The following is an 18,694-nucleotide window of genomic DNA, read 5'->3' as shown; positions in this document are numbered from 1 at the left end:
TCATTTGTGGAAGATATATCATCCTTCAATACCATCCATCAGTCCTGTATCTCCCATCAACTGGCTCATTCCTTTAAGATACCATCCACTCTTCTTGTCTCTCCCAACAACCAGTTCATCCTTGGATGATAACAACCGCCCCCCAATCCCTCCTGTGGCTTATTCCTTCAAGACACCACCCCCCAAATCACTCATCTATCCCGTGCATACAGCCCATCAGATATGGCTCATTTCTTCATGATACCTTGCACCCACATCATTCACCCTATCTGTCTCCTCTCACAATCACTGTAGTTCATTCCTGATGATACCACCCCTTCACACCATCCATTCTTCCTGTAATTTCCCCTCTCCAAGGACTATAGTTCCTTCCTGGAAGATATCATCACACCAATGGCTTCCTGTCTCCTCCTAACCACAGTATCTCATCCTGGAAGCTACCATTCCCTCACTGTATACTGCTATACCCCCATCACTGTGGCTCATTCATGGAAGATACCACCCACCCCTTCCTGTCTCCCCTACCCACTGTGGCTAATTCCTGGAAGATACCATATCCTCATACCATCCACTATTTCTGTCTCTCTCAACAAGTGGCTCATCCTCAGAAGATATCATCTTAACATACAATCAAACCTTCATCTCCCCACTTTTTACTATGGTTCATTCCTGGGCCACACCATCTCCTCACATCATCACTCTTCCTGTCTCCCCTACATACTATGGCTCATTCCTGGCACATACCATTCCCTCACATCATCCATCCTTTCTGTCTTCCCCATTCCTAGAAAATATCATCCCACCATAACACCCATCCTTCCTATTTCCCCCATCCACTGTGGCTTATTCCTGGAGGATGTGGTGAGGGGTATCTTCCAGGAATAAGCCACAGTGATGGGGAGGAGACAAGATAGGTGGAAAGATAGAAGATGTTGGAGGATGGTATGTAGTGCATGGGGGGGGGGGAAGGTGGGGAGACAGAAAGAGTATGAGGAAACGGTATCATCCAGGAATGAGCTACAGTGACTGTGAGGGGAGATAAGCAGGGTGGAAGATACTCATTTGGCTCATTCCTGGGAGATATCATTCCTTATTATATTTACTATTCCTATATCCCCCATCAACTGCAGTATTCCTGCTAGATACCACCTCCTGCCACAGTTCATTTTTCTGCTTTCCCCCATCCACAATGGTTCATACCTGGAAGATACCATATTCCCACAACATCCATTTTCCCCTATCTACCACCATCCACTGTGACTCATTCCTGGAAGATGGCATCTCATATCATCTATCACTCCTGTCTGGAAAATACCATGCCCCTACATCATCCACCCTTCCTCTCCACCCCCTCCCCAGTCACTATGGCTCATTCCTGGATGATACCATTCCCTTACAGCATCCACTCTTCCTGTCTTTCCCATTCACAATGGCTCATATGTGGAAGACACCGTATTCCCACACCATCCATCCTTTTTGTCTCCTCCCCATCGACTATGGCTAACTCCTGGAACATACTCTCCTCCCACACCATCCATCTTCCTGTCTCCCACAACCACAGTGGGACATTCCTGGTAAATACCATCCTCCCACAACATCCATCCTTCCTGTCACCTACCATCCACTATGGTTTAATCCTGAAATATACCATCTCCTCACACCATTTACTCTTCTTGCATCCCCTGATCTACTGTGGTTCATTGCTTAAGGATACCATCCCACCACACATATCCTGTCTCCCCCAGGGCACTGTGGTTCATTCCAGGTAGATATCAATCCAGGAAAACATCCATCCTCACTGTCTCCTCCTACACACTGTGGTTCATCCCTGGAAGATATCATCCTCCGACACCATCCATTTTCCCATACACCACCATCCACTACGGCTCATTCATGGAAGATAATATCTCTCACACCATGCATCATTCCTGTCTCCCCCAAACACTTGTCTCATTCATAGAAGATACCTTGCACCCACATCATCCACCTTTCCTGTCTCCCCCTATAGTCTCTGTAGCTCATTCCTAGAAGATATCCTCCTCTCAAACCATCCATCTTTCCTGTTGGCCCCTCCCTACCAGTCACTCTCCTTTATTGCTAGAAGATTCCATTCAAACTTCTAGTCTGTTCCCAAAACTGACTCATTACTGGAAGATAACATCCCTTCACACCACCCATCCTTGCTGTCTGCCCCTATTAACTGCATCTCATTCCAGGAACATAAATCCCCCTACATCATCCATCATTCCTATTTCCCCCATCCACTGTGGCTCATTCCTGGAATATACCATTTCTGCACACCAGGCACCCTATCTCTCCCACCCCATCGACTCTGTCTGACTCTAGAACAACTATCTATCTTTCCTGTCTCCCTCATCCACAGTGGCTGGTTCCTGGTAGATACCATACACTCTTCATGTCCCCCATCATCAGCTATGAGTTAACCCTTGAACATACCATCCCCCCACACCATACACCTTTCATGCACTGTGGCTCATTCTTGGAAGATATCATCCCTTCACAACTTCCACCCTCTCCTTCATCTACTATGGCCCATACCTAAAACATAACATCATGATCCATCCTTCCTGTCTCTCTTTTGTACTGTGACTCTTTCCTGGAAGATATTCCATCATTACCATTCCCCATCTATCCCCATCCATTGTGGCTCATTCCTGGAAGATACCACCCCTCATACCATACTCATCCTGTTTCCCCATCAATTGACTTATTCTTGGAAGATACCATCTCTCCACATCATCCACTCTTCCTGTCTTCTCCATCAACTGACTCATTCTTAGAAGATAACTTATACACATACCATCCCTCTTTCCTCTCTCTCCCCATCCACTGTGACTCACTCCCCATCATTTCACTACACTACTCTTATATCCTCCATCAACTGGCACATTTCTTAAAGATACTATCCCCACATCACACATCCTCCCCACCTCCCCTCATCCACTGTGGCTTATCCTGGAAGACACCATTCCACCACATCACCCATGCTTCCTGTCTCTACCTGTGCACTATGGCTCATTCCTGGCACATACTATCCTCCCACACCGTCACCTTTCCTGTTTCCCCTGTCAATAGTGGCTCATTCCAGGAAGATACCATTCGGCCACACCATCCACTATTCCTGTCCCCCACATACATATGGTTTACTCCTGAACATACCAACCCCACACACCTGATCCATGGTTTATGGCTCACTCCTGGAAGTTACCATCCCACCACACCATATATCCTTTGTGTCCCCTCTCATGCACTGTAGCTCATTCCTGGAAAATACCATCTCACCTATCCACCTTCCTGACTCCCCATCCACTGTGGCTAATTCCTGAAGATACCATCGCCTCACACCATCCAATCTTCCTTCCTCCCCCATCAAATGGCTCATTTTTGGCAGATACCATCTACACACCCCACCCATCTTTCTTGCAAATCACACAACCTTTTCATTAAAAAATGTTCAACTTCATTCACCTACTTTTCTTCTTACGTTTTAGATTCATTTTATGTTCACTTCTGCTTTTAGTGTCTAAAGTGCCCTCAGAGTTGCTACTGATGGAAAGGTCAATAAGTTTCCTCTTAACTTTTTTCCTATAACTTATTAAGAAAAACATTGCAGTTCAAGATAGGATAGGGCAGATCTGAAGGGAAGATAAAAAATACATTTTAAACAGTCAAGATTACTTTGTCCAGCAGATTTTATCAATAAGATCTTTCATGGTCATCTTATCCCATTCCTCCGCATGTGGAGCCTCCCATGGGGCATCAGCTGGGATCTGCAGAGATGAGAAGGGCCCATATTCAGGTATGATGGTTACTGCCCACTTCCCTGACAAGATGTCCTCAGGAGAACTCTGAAAACTGGTTTCTCTGTCTATGTTGGAATGTGTGATTGGCATAGAATCCTATGTACAGATAGTGGTAGAGTTGGGATGGATAGCTCTTTGGATTCTATGCCTTAATGCTGCTGCCAAAATAATAATAATAATAATAATAATAATAATAATAATAATAATAATAATAATAATAATAATAATAATAATAATAATACACATATGTGTAAATTAGTATGAACCCTCCTACACTGCTGGTGGGAATGCAGTTTGGTGCTGCCACTGTGGAAAACAGTATGGAGATTGCTCAAAAGACTAGGAATAGACTTACCGTATGACCCAGGAATCCTGCTTCTGGGTACATACCCAGAAGGTACCCTACTTCAAAAAGACACTTGCACCCCAATGTTCATAGCAGCACTATTTACAATAGCCAAGACATAGAAACAGCCTAAATGTCCATCAACAGATGACTGGATAAAGAAGATGTGATACTGTATTTATACAATGGAATATCATTCAGCCATAAAAACCAACAACATAACGCCATTTGCAGCAACATGGATGCTCCTGGAGAATGTCATTCTAAGTGAAGTAAGCCAGAAAGAGAAAGAAAAATACCATATGAGATCGCTCATATGTGGAATCTAAAAAAAACAAAACATAAATACAAAACAGAAACAGACTCAGACATAGAATACAAACTTGTGGTTGCCAAGCGGGCGGGGAGTGGGAAGGAACAGAATGGGATTTCAAAATGTAGAATAGATAAAAAAGATTATACTGTATAGCACAGGGAAATATATACAAGATCTTATGGTAGCTCACAGTGAAAAAAAATGTGACAATGAATATATATATGTTCATGTATAACTGAAAAATTGTGCTCTACACTGGAATTTGACACAACATTGTAAAACGACTATAACTCAATTAAAAAATGTTAAAAAATATAATTCTGAAAAAAACAAAATAATAACAATACACATATGTGTAAATTAATATGTAATTATGATGCTTGCCATTGTATTTATTATTGAAAGCTAATAGCCATTTTAAGTCCTCAACTTAAGTTTGAGAGAGTGATGTTACAAAGCCTGATACTAAGTAAAAAGAAAAACTTTGGGGAAACAAATCCTTCTCTCCTTTACTATCATATCCTTTACATATGCATAAGATAACTATAAGTAGGATATCCGGCAAAAAATATGTCACATAAATTCCCAGTGGCATAGAGTTGAAAACACACAGGCACACACATTAGTATCAGAGACATGTGGGTTTGAATCCTGGTTCCTTTATTGTGTGGTGTTGGGGAAATTATGTAACCCCTTGGCACTGATTTTCTTCCTTCGTAAAGTAGAAATACTAGCAACCTGGCAGAGTTGTTGGGGGCATTAGAAATGATATGCACCAATGTCCAGAGCGATGTTCCCCGCACTGTGGAAGGATACTAACCATTTGCGATTGACATTTCAGTAACAGGTCGTGTGCAAGTTGCACACACACTTTACCTCCTTTCCCATATTATCCATTGTCCGCCACAGATTGTTGTAATCCAGATATGCAATGGGATTCCATACTGGAGGGAAGGCACCCCGAAATGGATAAGTTCTCCCCTATAACATAAAAGCAAAGGACAATACCTCAAATTAGGATGACATTCTAAAAGTCCAAAACCAGTTTCAAAGAAACAGGATCCTCCACTGTGTCAAAAGCATCACCTTGGATGGACAGTAAATATATTTTACCTATAGAGGCCCCAAATTTCAATTAGATTAGCAAAATTTGCAGGGTGTCATATTAGTCATTTTTAACTTATAGGAAATAATAGCCTTGAATATATTTCTACTTATAGAGAATAAATAAATAAATAAAGGTAGCTCATCCCAGTATCTAATGTTGATGCTACAATATTCTTAGCTCTTGACTTCCTATCTAATCTCTTTGGAAGGATGTTCCCACTAAGATGAGAGCAGGATGATGACATGGAAGACTGTCTTTGGACTACATACAGGACTGGAATAACAAAGTGGAATATCTCAAACTATGTATTAAGGTTCACACAAGCTAAATAAAGACTGGCTAGACTACAGATCATGCCCAAAGTCAAGAATCAAAATATTAGAAACTTGGAAGAGTAGGCATTAGCCATTTTTGGTTTTCTAGCATCCGTTCCCCTTTCCTAGGGGCACTTTGGTTTCTTCTAGGGGAAACAGTGGCTTCTCCTCTGTGGATATGTGTCCTGGGTACCATCTCCCATTACAGAAGGCAATGGGTTAGAGCCCATCCACCACCCTCGGCCAGGCTGTGAGCCTGTGATATGAGTTTAGCCAATCACACACTCTGACCCTGGAATGGGTCACCCAAGGACAGAAGAAAGTTGACTCTGGGATCTCCTTCGCCGTGGTAGCACACCAAGCAGATGCTTCCTGCTATAAAGACCATGGTGGTGGTTCCTGCCCCTACACTGCCAGAGTTCCTCTGATCTTTGCCCATTCTCAAGTGAGGCCCTTTTATCCTCCCACTGATTTTGTGGGCCCTCTGATATCCTTTCAGTAAATCCCCTCTTATTAGCCGAGTTGGTTTCTATTGCTTGGTACTAAGACCTCTAACAAAGACAGCTAATTACTAGCCACTATTTACTTCATTTCAATGGTGTGACAGGCACTGTGCTACTGTAAGGGGAGGGAAATCCTGAGGAAAAGAGAGTGGCTCTAGATTAGCTTCTAAGGTCTTATTTCCTGATTTAATTCCTTTTTCTTTAAAACATCTTGTAAATCTCCATAAGGTCAAAACACTGTCTGTTAATACAATTTTGCATGAGATTTTGATTTTATCGAAGAGAAACTACTCAAGATTTGTAGAAAGCCTACTGTGTGCACTGAATGATATTCAAGAGCTATGTTGATTTTTTTTAAAGGGCTAAAGCAAAACTCCTGACCATCAAGGCAGGGACACAAGACATAGCATTTGCATTCATGTGCGCACACTTACAAACTCCAACTGAGAAAGAATATATGGCAGCGATTAAGTGACAATGAAGTAATTTTCCCTTCCATAGTAGCAAATTCAAATAACCTTGGCAGATTATGTGATCTGATTTCTTACCTGAAATGGCTATGTTGTAATGCTGCAATACAACTTTCTGAGACTCCAAATCCTTTATCATCACCACCACCGTCACCACCATTGTTACTAACATTTATTAATATCTCTTTCCATGCTGGCACTGGCCTAAACTCTTCATATGCATTAGCTCATGTAATGCTCCCCCCAACCCTGTGGAGGCAAGACTATTAATATTCCCATTTTATAAACAAGGAAACTAAAGCCTAAGGGTATGAGCCAGAAAACAGCAGACCAGAAATTTCCTGTTCCTGAAGCCTTTGTTCATAAACATTAAGCTTTCAGGCCTCCTATACGGTTGAGGGAGTGTTGAGATAGTTTCATTCTAGAGACATCTTAAACTTCCCAACTAAAAGAGAATTTTGAAATGTGAAACTTCTAAATCTTCCACACATCTTCTATGTTTCTAAGGAATAAACACGGAGACTAAGAAGCTCTGGGGTATGTATGATGATTGCTGAGGAAATAGGGTCAACTTTGGAAAATGCTGAAGCATGTTCTAAGAGAAATTGCTATGGACACAAAAATAAGCTATCAAGAGGAGAGAGACTGGGGTCAAGTAATAGCTCACAGGCAGCCTTCAGAACAGCTGGCTCTTGTTATAATCCTTCCCTTAATTGAAATCAGGAAAAAAAAAATCTCCATTTTCCTCTGTAGGATGCACTTATACTCAAGTAATAGTCTCATACAAAACTGTTCTTTTCTTTGAAAAAATTTATTTAAAAAAACTTAAATATGCCCAATGATCTGGGGACATGAAATATTATAAATATAATTCAACAAAATACGTCCCAGATTCCTAACGAAGTTCTTTATAGGATGATGCCAACCAGAGTATGATTTCACACAGCGTCCTAAAGACGCCATGGTCTGAGTCTTGATAAACACACAGAACTGGCAGGAGAGGTGACGAGTTCAGGGAGAGAGACGTGTCTAGCCTGGCAATCTTTTCTAGGAGTGGGAACCATGGAATATTTTAAAAGACAATCACAAAGGCCCACCATGACCTAAATTTTTATCCTGTTGACAGAGGCACCCAGGAATAAAGGGATTTCATTAGTTTCACTCTTAGCAGTTTGGGGATTCTCGGCTCTTATTGCACAGAAAATCTAAATTTGCTAAAGAAATGCATATATGTGGGAACAGGCACCTATCTCCTCCATTCCCACAAGCCCCCAGAAGGCTTATTTCCTCCATGGCCTGTATCTCAACTAGACAACTCAACGTGTGAATCCTAAAGCAGGGCAGTGGGAGGGCCTGGAGCTGGTTCTTGGCTGACTGAGAAGTGCTTGCCAGCGGACCTTTTCAGTCTCTTAAATGTGATTCTATAGTTTTCTCACAAAAGTGTCAGCTCCTTCTCAATCCGGAACCACTTCTCAGCAAGAAATACTTTTATGACCTAACGGTGTGAGGCAGGATCTCTGGGAATACTTCTAAATGGCTGTTGCTCTTTGAAAATAAAAATAAAAATAAATCTGGAGTAAAGGTCAAGTTCATTTTGTGCCTATACTGTGAAACCTTCCTACCCTTCCAAACTGGCCTTTAATCTCTAAAGGAGAGCGTGTTTGACACAGAAGTTGTTGATGTTGAGTAGAACACAATGTCCCTGGAATTGGGCCCAGAATACTTAAGAATTGAGAAACCACATCCTCCATCTACCAGTGTTCATAATAAAGGGAAATTATCGCCAGGAGAGGACAGTTTTCTTTTTTAATTTATATATATTTTTTAATTTTTAAATTTCCTTGGATGCCTGCCCAATTAGGGCAGGGAGAGGGTGTTCTCAACACACTGATGTTACTGAACAAGCTAGTTTATTTTATTAAAATTTTGTTATGAAATATATCATTTATGATAAAAAATATATGTATAGTTCAAAGAGGAATAATAGAAATGAACAACCATGTGCACACTATCCAGGTTGAGAAGGGTGATATCATCATAAATTTAGAAGTATGCCATGTGCTTTTCCCCGAGCATGTCCCGCTCCTCCCTTTGCACGAGAGGGAGCCACTAATGAATTTTGTGTTTACCATTCCTTTCCTTTTCTTCCATCATCCACGTATACATACCTAAACACACATTGTTTTGTTCTTCCTATTTCTGAGCCTTATATAAACAGACTAAAACACACCCTAGTGTCCATTCTGAAGCAGTGGAAACAAATAAACCATGAACACCACCAATCAACATGGATGTATTTTTAAAATGTGTTGGTGAAGAAAGCAAGTCAAAAAATACACAGAGTATGAGTCCATTTATATAAAGCTTGGAAATCGGAGAGGACAGTTTACAGCGCCCACATCATTCCTTATTGTTGGTCCTATAAGATAAGCCAGCAAGTAGCACTTACTGTTTGGGATGTTGGAGACTTTCACCTCCCTGTACTTTTATATTTTAGTTAAACAAAAGGAAATGAGTGTTTATTAAAGAGTATCATAAGCCATCGAGGAAAGCTGCCAAACATTTTTCTTTAATCATCTTGAAAATAAACAGATATGTTCTGGATTGATTTAGAAATATGTCTGCCCAACCCATACGAATTCCTTGGCACCCTTCTAGTCCCATTGTTTTGTAACAGGCCTCTAAAAGAAATCTTTTGGTGGTTTATTTTCTATAGTTCATAATAGTGCTTTAAATAAAGAAATTATCTAAAAAGAGATCCATTAAATAGGATCGTGTTGTATTAGTAATTTAAAAAAATCATTTTCTTCTTCTTTCCATGTGCCAAGCATTATACGTACTGCTACTCTACTTAGAAAAAGCTATCATAATCAATGTGGAGACATCTATCCTATCTTAATGTATTGGTTCTCCCAAGTGTCCACCTAGTTCCTCTGTTCTTTGAAAGACCCTCCCTTCTCTCACCTACTGACTCCCGCAGGGTCCGATCTTCAGCCTTCCGCTGCCCACCCATTTCCCTGGGGAACTCATCCATCATCTGGATTTGTTATTATTATATTTGCACAGTGTCATGCTTTGCATTTTTCATGCCTCTGCTCCCTCTACCTCTCATACAACTTCAAGAGCTGGCAGCACATTCAAGTTCATGACCTGGTATTTCATCTTATTCTCGGTCCCCCCTCTCCTCTGGAAAAAGAACCATTAAACTCAGGTATAAACGATGCCATAAAAACAAGAATGAAAGGTTTCAAATGAATAATTACATCATCTTTCCCAGGGACTCTAGTTATGTACAGAAGTTACAAACAAAGTAATTAAGATAGAAACAATATGAGTTCTTCAGGAGGCTCTTGGGTAAGTACAGATGAAGGACAGGGCATTGAAAAAAATATTTTTCCTCTTTCACAAATGCCATTAACTCAGGAGAAATAGGCAGTTAGAAAAAAAAGATGAAAATATTATACTGTGAGGATGAGTGGCTGCTTTTCCTTAACAGCTTTAATAAGACATCATTCACATATTCTATAATCCATCCATTTGAAGTGTACAATTCAATGCTTTCTGGTATATTTACAGAGTTGTGAAACCATCACTACAGCTAATTTTCGAACATTTTCATTACCCCGAGAAGAAACTCTTCACTCATTAATAGTCACTCTCAGGGTGGAGGGTACAGCTCAAGTGGTACAGCTCATGCATAGCATACACAAAGTCCTGGGTTCAATCCCCAGTACCGCCTCCAAAAATAAATAAATAAACAAACAAACAAACAAACCAACCAACCAACAAACCTAACTACCTCTCCCCCCAAAAAATAAAATTAAAAAATCAAATGTATAAAAAAAGTCACTCTCCATTCTCTCCCACCCCATTTTGAAGAACTGCCAAACTATTTTTCAAAGCACCTGTCACCATTTTACATTCCCACCTGCAACATATGAGGGTTCCAGTATCTCCACATCCTTGCTAACACTCGCTATTGTCTGTCTTTTTGAGTATAGTCATCCTGGTGGATGCAAAGTGGTCTCCCATTGTGGTTTGGACTTGCATTTCCCTCATGACTAATGACAGCCTAAGTCAAATCAGGCTTGGTGAGTGGAAGGTCAGATTGTTGAGCCCATACATTGTCTCCATCCTTGGTGCCATGGCCACTTTGTATGTGGGCCCACTGAGCAAGTGCTAGTGGAAAGAGATGGTGTGATGGCTCTGTGCTGTGTCAACTTGTTCAGGCTGAACTGGATTTCCCAGAGTTTTCTTTCCTATGTATTTCTTGTTAGGGCACTTCACAAGAGGAATTCTTAAGGGAAATTTAGAGAGTAAAAGTGAAGCAGCACTCATTTTGTAGTTCACACACATTGTTGCTGATTCTCATTACACAAGATAGGGGCTGGGCCTGCAACTACCTCCACCCTCTGGAATCCTCTAGCCTCTTCAACTCCTAGGCCAGGTGTATGTATTCAGCTCTGTGATGAAGGGTCCTGGCTTCTGCAAGACACTCACAGTGTCAAGATCAGAGGCAACAATGACTGACATGGGCTCCAGCTCATGCTTGTGGGTTCCAGCTTGTTCTTGCTTTCCCCCATCTTACATCTATCTTCCCTTCCTGACTGCCTGCACTTCAAGCTCCAGCATCAGATGCAAAGACAAGAGCCTTACAACAACTCCCACAATTAGTAAGGCCAAATCCTTATAATAAATCCTTTAGCAGTTTTGCTTATCTCACTGAACCTTGACTGATATAGGCTGATAATCCAAAGGATGGATCAACTTGTACCTGATTATTAAAGCTTCTCTGCAGCAGATGCCCAATGGTCAGCATTCACAGGGGACCCAGGGGCAACTCCAGCCAATAAGGGACATGGATAAATTATCTCAGCTTCTCTGTTCTTGGAGGGCGATTCTTTGGCACATTCCACACAGTTTCTCAGGGAAAACTCAGAGTAATTGAGCTTCAGTTGCCCACAGCTGTGACAACTCATTAATATACCCTTTATTAGCATTTATTCCCTTCCCTGGAGGTAGTTTATTTGGGAAGTGATGTCAGGTCTACTTTGGGGGCACAATCAACATTCTCAAGTCTGTTTTGGGGACAAAACAAGACAGCAATCCATCTTTCCTTCTGCACGACAAGGACAGCTAGATGTGCTGCCTGAAGTACTGTCTCTGGGACGATATGCCTTCATCACTGTCTGTGGGGGTCCCACGGAGGGGTACTGAAATGCAGTAGCCATCCACTTCCAGTTGACAACTGCAGAAGGTATATATCCTTCTGTAAACCAGGCCTGTGTTTTCATCCTCTCCCACTAACTACTTAGAGGGTACTGTCCTTGAGTTGTATGTATGAGTTGAGGGACAGGAACCAAAGCAGTAGAAGCAGTTATCTTTGGAGCCTGAACTATCTCTTGTTCATGCAGTTTATTTTTGCCTGCTGGACCTGCTCAGGTCTGGGCTCATCAATTTCATAATGCCATGCATGTCTAATTCGATACTTTGGCGAAGCAGATATTACCTCCATTCATGATGTGTGGTTTGAATCTATGACCACTTGGTGTTCCATGGTCAGTTATTCAGTTCCTACCAGGACACAACTACAGGTCAGGAACTGCTTTCCAAATGAAGAGTGATTGTCAGTAGAAAAGGACATGCATGGCTTCACTCAAATCCTAAGAGGTTGCTGCTCCAATTCTCCTACTTGAAGTTACCAAAAGCTGCAGACACCATCTCAGTCTGCCATATTTCCAATATCACTGACTCTCCTGGATCATCAGGGCCAAATGGCAAAGCAGCTTACACTGGAACCATAACCTGCTGTATACTCTTCTTACTCTAAGCCTCATTCAAAACTGGTAGCTTTATGAATTAATAGGCAAATGTATTGGAGCAGTGGGCCTTGGTATGGTCCCATTGCTTCTGAAATCCAAAGAAGTCGACTGTCCTTTGTGACTCTTTCTAGCAGCTGGCCTGTACTTTGAACCAGGTCTTACCCATCTCCATCTAACTTATGTTGGGATCTAATTCCCATGAGTCTGAAGATGGTGAGGAGTGGTACAAGTAGATTCTGTGAGCGAATCAGCCTTATCTTGGGAGGTAACTACCCCAGGTACAGACAATGAAAGGCTTGTATGCAGGAAATGGCTGGTTCTGTCTTCTAAAGGGGGGATTTAGGGACTCAAAGTTCTCAGTCTTATTTGTACCTACTCAAATGTCCTAAATTCCAGGTTTCAAGTTTCTGTTCCATTGCCTCTGATTTAGCGTAAGAAACCTAGCAGGGGAGAACATTTAATTGGTATTCCAACTCTGCAACCTTTACACTCAGGTCCTTGGTTTGAATCCTCAACCATTTCTATTCCTTGACCCATTCAAGCTGCCACGGAGGCACTCTGATTTTCCGGGAGGGAAGAGTGTAGACATTCCAACCTTACACTACTACCAGTGTTCTTAATGGGATAGTCACAATTTTCAATTTCTCTTTTTCTCTGTTTATGCTCCCTAGGACCATCAGTAGACATCAAGCGATTCAATAATCCTTATAATGACTATTTTTGCCATAGCAACCAAATGTCAAAGCTCCTTGATTTTCCAATGCTTTGCCCTACCCATATACTTCAACCTACGTCATTGACAATGATAATTTATGACATTATAAAGCAACCATATACCATGCCTTGCCCATGCCCCATTTCCTCCTAGAAAGGAAGTTGTCCTTGTGTTCCTCAAATAGGTGAGCAACCCAATCACAGAATTCCTGGGTTTTCTGGGACTACTCTGGTACTAATTACCGTATCAGTTAGGATTCTAGCAAGAAATAGATGGCACATTCAAATTGGTAATCTAAGAGCTATTTAATAAAGGGACCACTTTCAAAAATATAGGCAAGGTACAGGAGGACCACAAATGACAGTGCAGGACTCCAGAACCACTAACAATGGGGCTGCTACATCTAGGCCTCAAGGGGAGAGGAGGCAAGACAGGAGATAAGATTATTAAACCTGTAGACAAAAAAAGTTATGGGGAAAGGGCTACCCAGTGACCTTCAGTTGAGGGACATAGGTAGACGGTGGTACATTACATGGACAGAGGCAAGAGAATAGACATTCCAACCTTACACTACTACCAGTGCTCCATGTCCAAAACCAACCCAAAGCCACTGAACATGTGAGCCTGTTGCTTCCATCTACCCAGGTCAACTTCCCTGGGTAGAGAGTAGGGTGGAAAAGAATGGAGAGTGGATCTGAAGGTGCCAGTTCGAAGACTAAAAACACACTGCTGTCTTAAATGACACAAAGATGAAAACTAGCAATTCACTTCATTTTGCTCTGAATCCATCATATTGGCTGCCTAGACTCTATCAATTCTCATTTATATGCTTATTATTAGTATCTTAACTTTAAGATTTGTTACCAAAATTGGTATGCTCTTATCAAAACATAGAGACTCAAAATGCACCAGGGGTCTTCAGGTTCTACATCTGGAGGCTAGTAAAGTGCTATATTGAGATCCCTCGGATATTTTGAGCAATACAAACTCCTATAGAGAGTTTGGAGGAAAATATGCCTTATACCAAAGTCTATATATGTTGATATTGGTGTCTAATGTGTCTAATACATGAGTGGAATAGCTGAGACATTAGAGGATAGGTGGACAGACCCTTTTAAGAACTTTTTCTTTGGGGACCTAGAGTTTTTAGGGAAAGGTACTGTTAACAGATTTGATCTAGAAACATCAGTATCACTATCTCTAGACAGACTGAAGGGGCTTTGGTTTCTGTAGAGTAGGGGTTCTCATCCAAGTGTGATTTTGCTCTACAGGTTATATTTAGCCATGTGTGGAGACAGTTTTGGATGTCACAACTGGGTGGGGGCTGCTGGTAGATATCCCACAATGTGCAGGACAGCCCCTGACAACAAAGAATTATTCAGTTCTAAAAGTCAGTAGTGCCTGGGTTGAGAAACCTTGCTGTAGAGTAATACACAAATGTGAGTGAATATCATCAACTTTTCTGGAACCCAACACTTTCCATTTGCAAGATTCCTGGATTTGTAGCAGAGTTGCCTCGGAATGACTCAGGGTGTAGTGTATAGGGATCCCGCCATTAGACCTACTAAATCAGGCGGTGTGGCCAGGCTATCTATATTTTTAACAAATCTTGGGTAATTCTAATGTTCACTAAAGCTTGGGTATTATCCCATTACAGTGTTTGTGTAAAATTTCTAATTAATTTAGCTATGCATGTTGTCAAATTATATGAATGAAGTAAAAATAATTTTAAAATACCTAATCTCATAAACCATTTCTTTTCAATCCTTATTTTTATTAAACTTAAAAAATACTAAAGGAAATGATGATTTCTGTTATGGTTGTCCATTTACTTCATTAAGATTTATTTCCTCTTAAACTTTTTTCTTAAAAAATCATTTAGTCGTTTTAGTCTCCTTCCTTATATCTTTGGTTTTATGATGCCTGGATTCCATGTCTGATTTCTCTTGCTTTTCACTGCTCTAAGGTAAAAATCTTGTGATCGTAAGTGAGATGCATTGTAAGGTAATAAATCTGGGCTGCTTTTGATAAATTTAGCAAGTTCACTATGTCTCTGAAGATATTCAGAGGTCCACATTACATGTGTAATTAAATTTCTAACATATATGCAGACCTTGTTTTATTGTGCTTCACTTTACTGCACATCACAGATACTGTGTTTTTTTTTTTTTTCACAAACAGAAGGTTTGTGGCAAACCTGGGTTGTCAGATGATAGTTAGCATTTTAGGCAAAAAAAAGTATTTCTAAATTAAGGTATATACGTTGTTTTTTTTAAGACATAATGCTCTTGCACATTTAAGACTACAACATAGTGTAACCATAACTTTTATGTGCACTGGGAAACAAACTCGTGTGATTCTCTTTATTGTGATACTCGCTTTATGGCAGTGGTCTAGAACCGAACCCACAATATCTCCGAGGTACGTCTGTGTATGTGTGTGTGTGCGTATGTGTGTGCATATCAAATTTGTTTAAATCCATCTGGTAGCTGGCAGAGACAGAACCAGAGTTCATGTCTCCATGCTTTTGATTCAGACTCCCCTGGCCCCTTCCTCTGTGCCTCAGTCTCCCTGTCAGAAAGATTGGACCCGCAGTGCCACTGAGCTGGGGCCTCCATTGAGAGTCTATTAGGATGTGCTTCTCGGCCCGGAGGCTGTAGGCATGAGTGAACACTGATCTGAGAGACACACGGACACAAAGATCTCACCCCGCTGCCTAGGCTGGAAAGCACTTCAGCTTGCCCTGACAGACTAGAGCACTTTGTTCATTGCTTTTGGCACTTTTCCATTTTCCACGATGTATTAGACTGAATTAAGTACATGTCTTACCTTCCGGACTAGTCTCAATGCACCTGAGAAGAAGGACTATACCTCACACGTGTTTATATCTCCTACACTGCCTTGTAAATAGCAAGGTTCTAAGAAATGTTTGTTAAATGAAGGAATAAAGGGGGGAGTGGAATTCTTGCTTTCTTAAAGCCCATCTCCTATCACATCTAGCTCTCCCAGGCCCCAGAAAGTGTCCAGTCTCTTTCCACACAAGTGACTCCCTCTTTTTCCACCTCAGACAAGACCTTCTAGTGAATGTCAATTTTGCACTGATTTTTAATTATCAATTCCAAATGCATACCCTGTCTAAAATAGCCACAATCAATCTTACCATCAAATTTACTAGAACTGACTTAGTATAAGGTGCTGAAGGGAAGAGAAAGATGGGAGACTCACTTTCTTAGGGAACCTAAATCCCTAAAAACATTTCCTATGTTAGCATTTCTCATGCTGATCTTTATGGATATAATACGAAAACAAAGTCCATGGTCATAAATCTGGGGAATCCTGACTTACAGTTAAACAACTTTTTTTTTAACTGCCTGTCCTCATAAGACTCCTAATTTGCTAATGGACATCTTGGCTCTCAAAGATAGAATATGGAGCACTTCCAAAATTTATCTAAGCAACAAATCACCTATTTTGCAAAGCACTGTGGGGATTAATATTGCTTGGAAAATATTCCCTTAGGCATGCTTTCTTCGTATTCTGGCTGGCACTGGTAGGGCCCTGAGAGAACACAGGAAAACACAGGCTACAAAGAAGACCTACAATTACCAGAATATTTATTTTCCAAATGCTACAGATGGGAATATATTCGCATGCATACCTCTCCTGCACAAAAGGGGACAGCATCCCACAACACTGAGTCAAATAGGAGAAATAAAGGGAAACCACTTGTACATCTAGTTAAAACTGCAAGTGCTCTGTGCTGAGTCTTGGGTCTGGGCCTCTGCCCCTTGGAAGATAGCAGTATAGAGAGAAAGTACATCAGAGCAGGTTGAGAGGGTCAAGGGCAAAGCAGAGCTTCTTGCCAGACAGGCTGTTAACTGAGAGCGTTCACTTTGTATATCCCAGTGACCAAGTAGATGCAGTCCTGCCCCTCTACTGGATGGAGTGACCTCAGTGATGGCTCCAGCGAGCATGATGGGAGAGATGTGATGAGGGCTTTCAGTGGGAGGGAAGGCGGACCAGGAGCCATCAGATTCTTAGCACAATCTTCCCAACATTTGGACATCAGAAAAGTATTTTTTTTAATCTACAGATTAGAGGAACGTCACAGAAACTTAGGACTTCTTTGGTGGGTGTCCAAATAATTATGTAAATGAGTTAGTGACTGCACCCACATCTGTGCCCAGGGTCTACATTTATCACCTGCTGCTGGTCAGCCAGTGTAAGCCAATAGTGATTTCTTCCCATGTCTCTAAAGCCTGATTTTTTTTTTCAGAGACGTTTATCTGCTGGAAACTAGGCCACTGGGTACTTTGGCAAACACACAAAATTAAATCTCAGCCTGAGGTTCTCTGTGTATCATTCGAGTCTGACAAATTACAGGAGAGCCATGGGAATGAAAGGAAATGGACTAAAAGTTTGGTCATTGTTTTCTTTGTTTGAAAAACCTGAGATGAGAAAAGTCTTTTAAATGAAAAGGACTCAGTTCAGCAGCTTTTGGGATCGAACTGTTCATTACATTTAACTATAATTAACACTCAAATTTTCTGTGATTCCACCTAGAATTTTCTTCTTCTAGTTGCACTAAACCCAAGCAGGAGGCAAAAAACAAAATGAAGTGCTACGAAAACAATACTGGGCTGTTCAAATATAAAGTGGCAACATTATTACCATTATTTGTCTCTTTTCAGTTCCAAGTTCTGTTTGCTCAGGTTAATTATCAACTAGGCTTTCACAGGTCTGTCTCTCTCTCATTTCCGTAGGACCTTGAACCAAATACTTGCATTCTTACAACTTTCTCCTGTCTCTAAAGTGAGGATACGTGTCACTTACTAAAACTCTAAAACCCACTAGTTTTCAAAAGGTATTCATTCACTGAGTTTTCACAAGTGAAACCGCTTGAGTCCACACTTGAGACAGAGGGCTATAAGCAGCATCAATCCTGTTAAGTAGCAGAACAAGGCAATGACAGAAAAGACTCAGTGGGTCAGTGGGACAGTAGAACTTCCCTTCTTCAGGAGATTCAGAATGGACAAGATATGGGCACTGAAACCCAACAGGACCCTGTGGGGCCCTCCAGGGTACAAATCCTTTCCATGCCCCCCTGTTTCTTGTTTGTAGGAAATGGGCTTCATTCAGCCTCCTAGACCTTCCCCGAGTTCCAAAGGGCAGATTCAAACAGTTGCTAACCAGGGAGGGGAGGGAACGCAGAAACAAGGGAGGAGCAGTCAAGAAACAATAGTGCAGCAGTTAAAGCCAGGTCCTGGTTCCTCCTC

General features: G+C 41.3%; 1 protein-coding gene across 1 annotated transcript in view; it reads right to left on the bottom strand.

The window, feature by feature from the left end:
- LOC102520659 (amine oxidase [flavin-containing] A) overlaps positions 1–18,694 on the bottom strand; it is a 71,377-nt gene that overhangs the window by 19,294 nt on the left and 33,389 nt on the right. Inside the window, exons 4-5 of the mRNA XM_032475707.1 lie at positions 5,363–5,467; positions 3,700–3,791 (exon numbers count right to left, since the gene is read on the bottom strand). Of these exons, the coding sequence (XP_032331598.1) occupies positions 3,700–3,791; positions 5,363–5,467 (197 nt within the window). The remainder of the gene's footprint in view (positions 1–3,699; positions 3,792–5,362; positions 5,468–18,694) is intronic.

The sequence above is a fragment of the Camelus ferus genome, chromosome X (genome assembly GCF_009834535.1).
Source record: "Camelus ferus isolate YT-003-E chromosome X, BCGSAC_Cfer_1.0, whole genome shotgun sequence".
NCBI classification, from domain to species: domain Eukaryota; kingdom Metazoa; phylum Chordata; class Mammalia; order Artiodactyla; family Camelidae; genus Camelus; species Camelus ferus.
The sequence above is the reverse complement of the archived record's forward strand: the minus strand, read 5'-3'. Positions and strand labels throughout refer to the sequence as shown.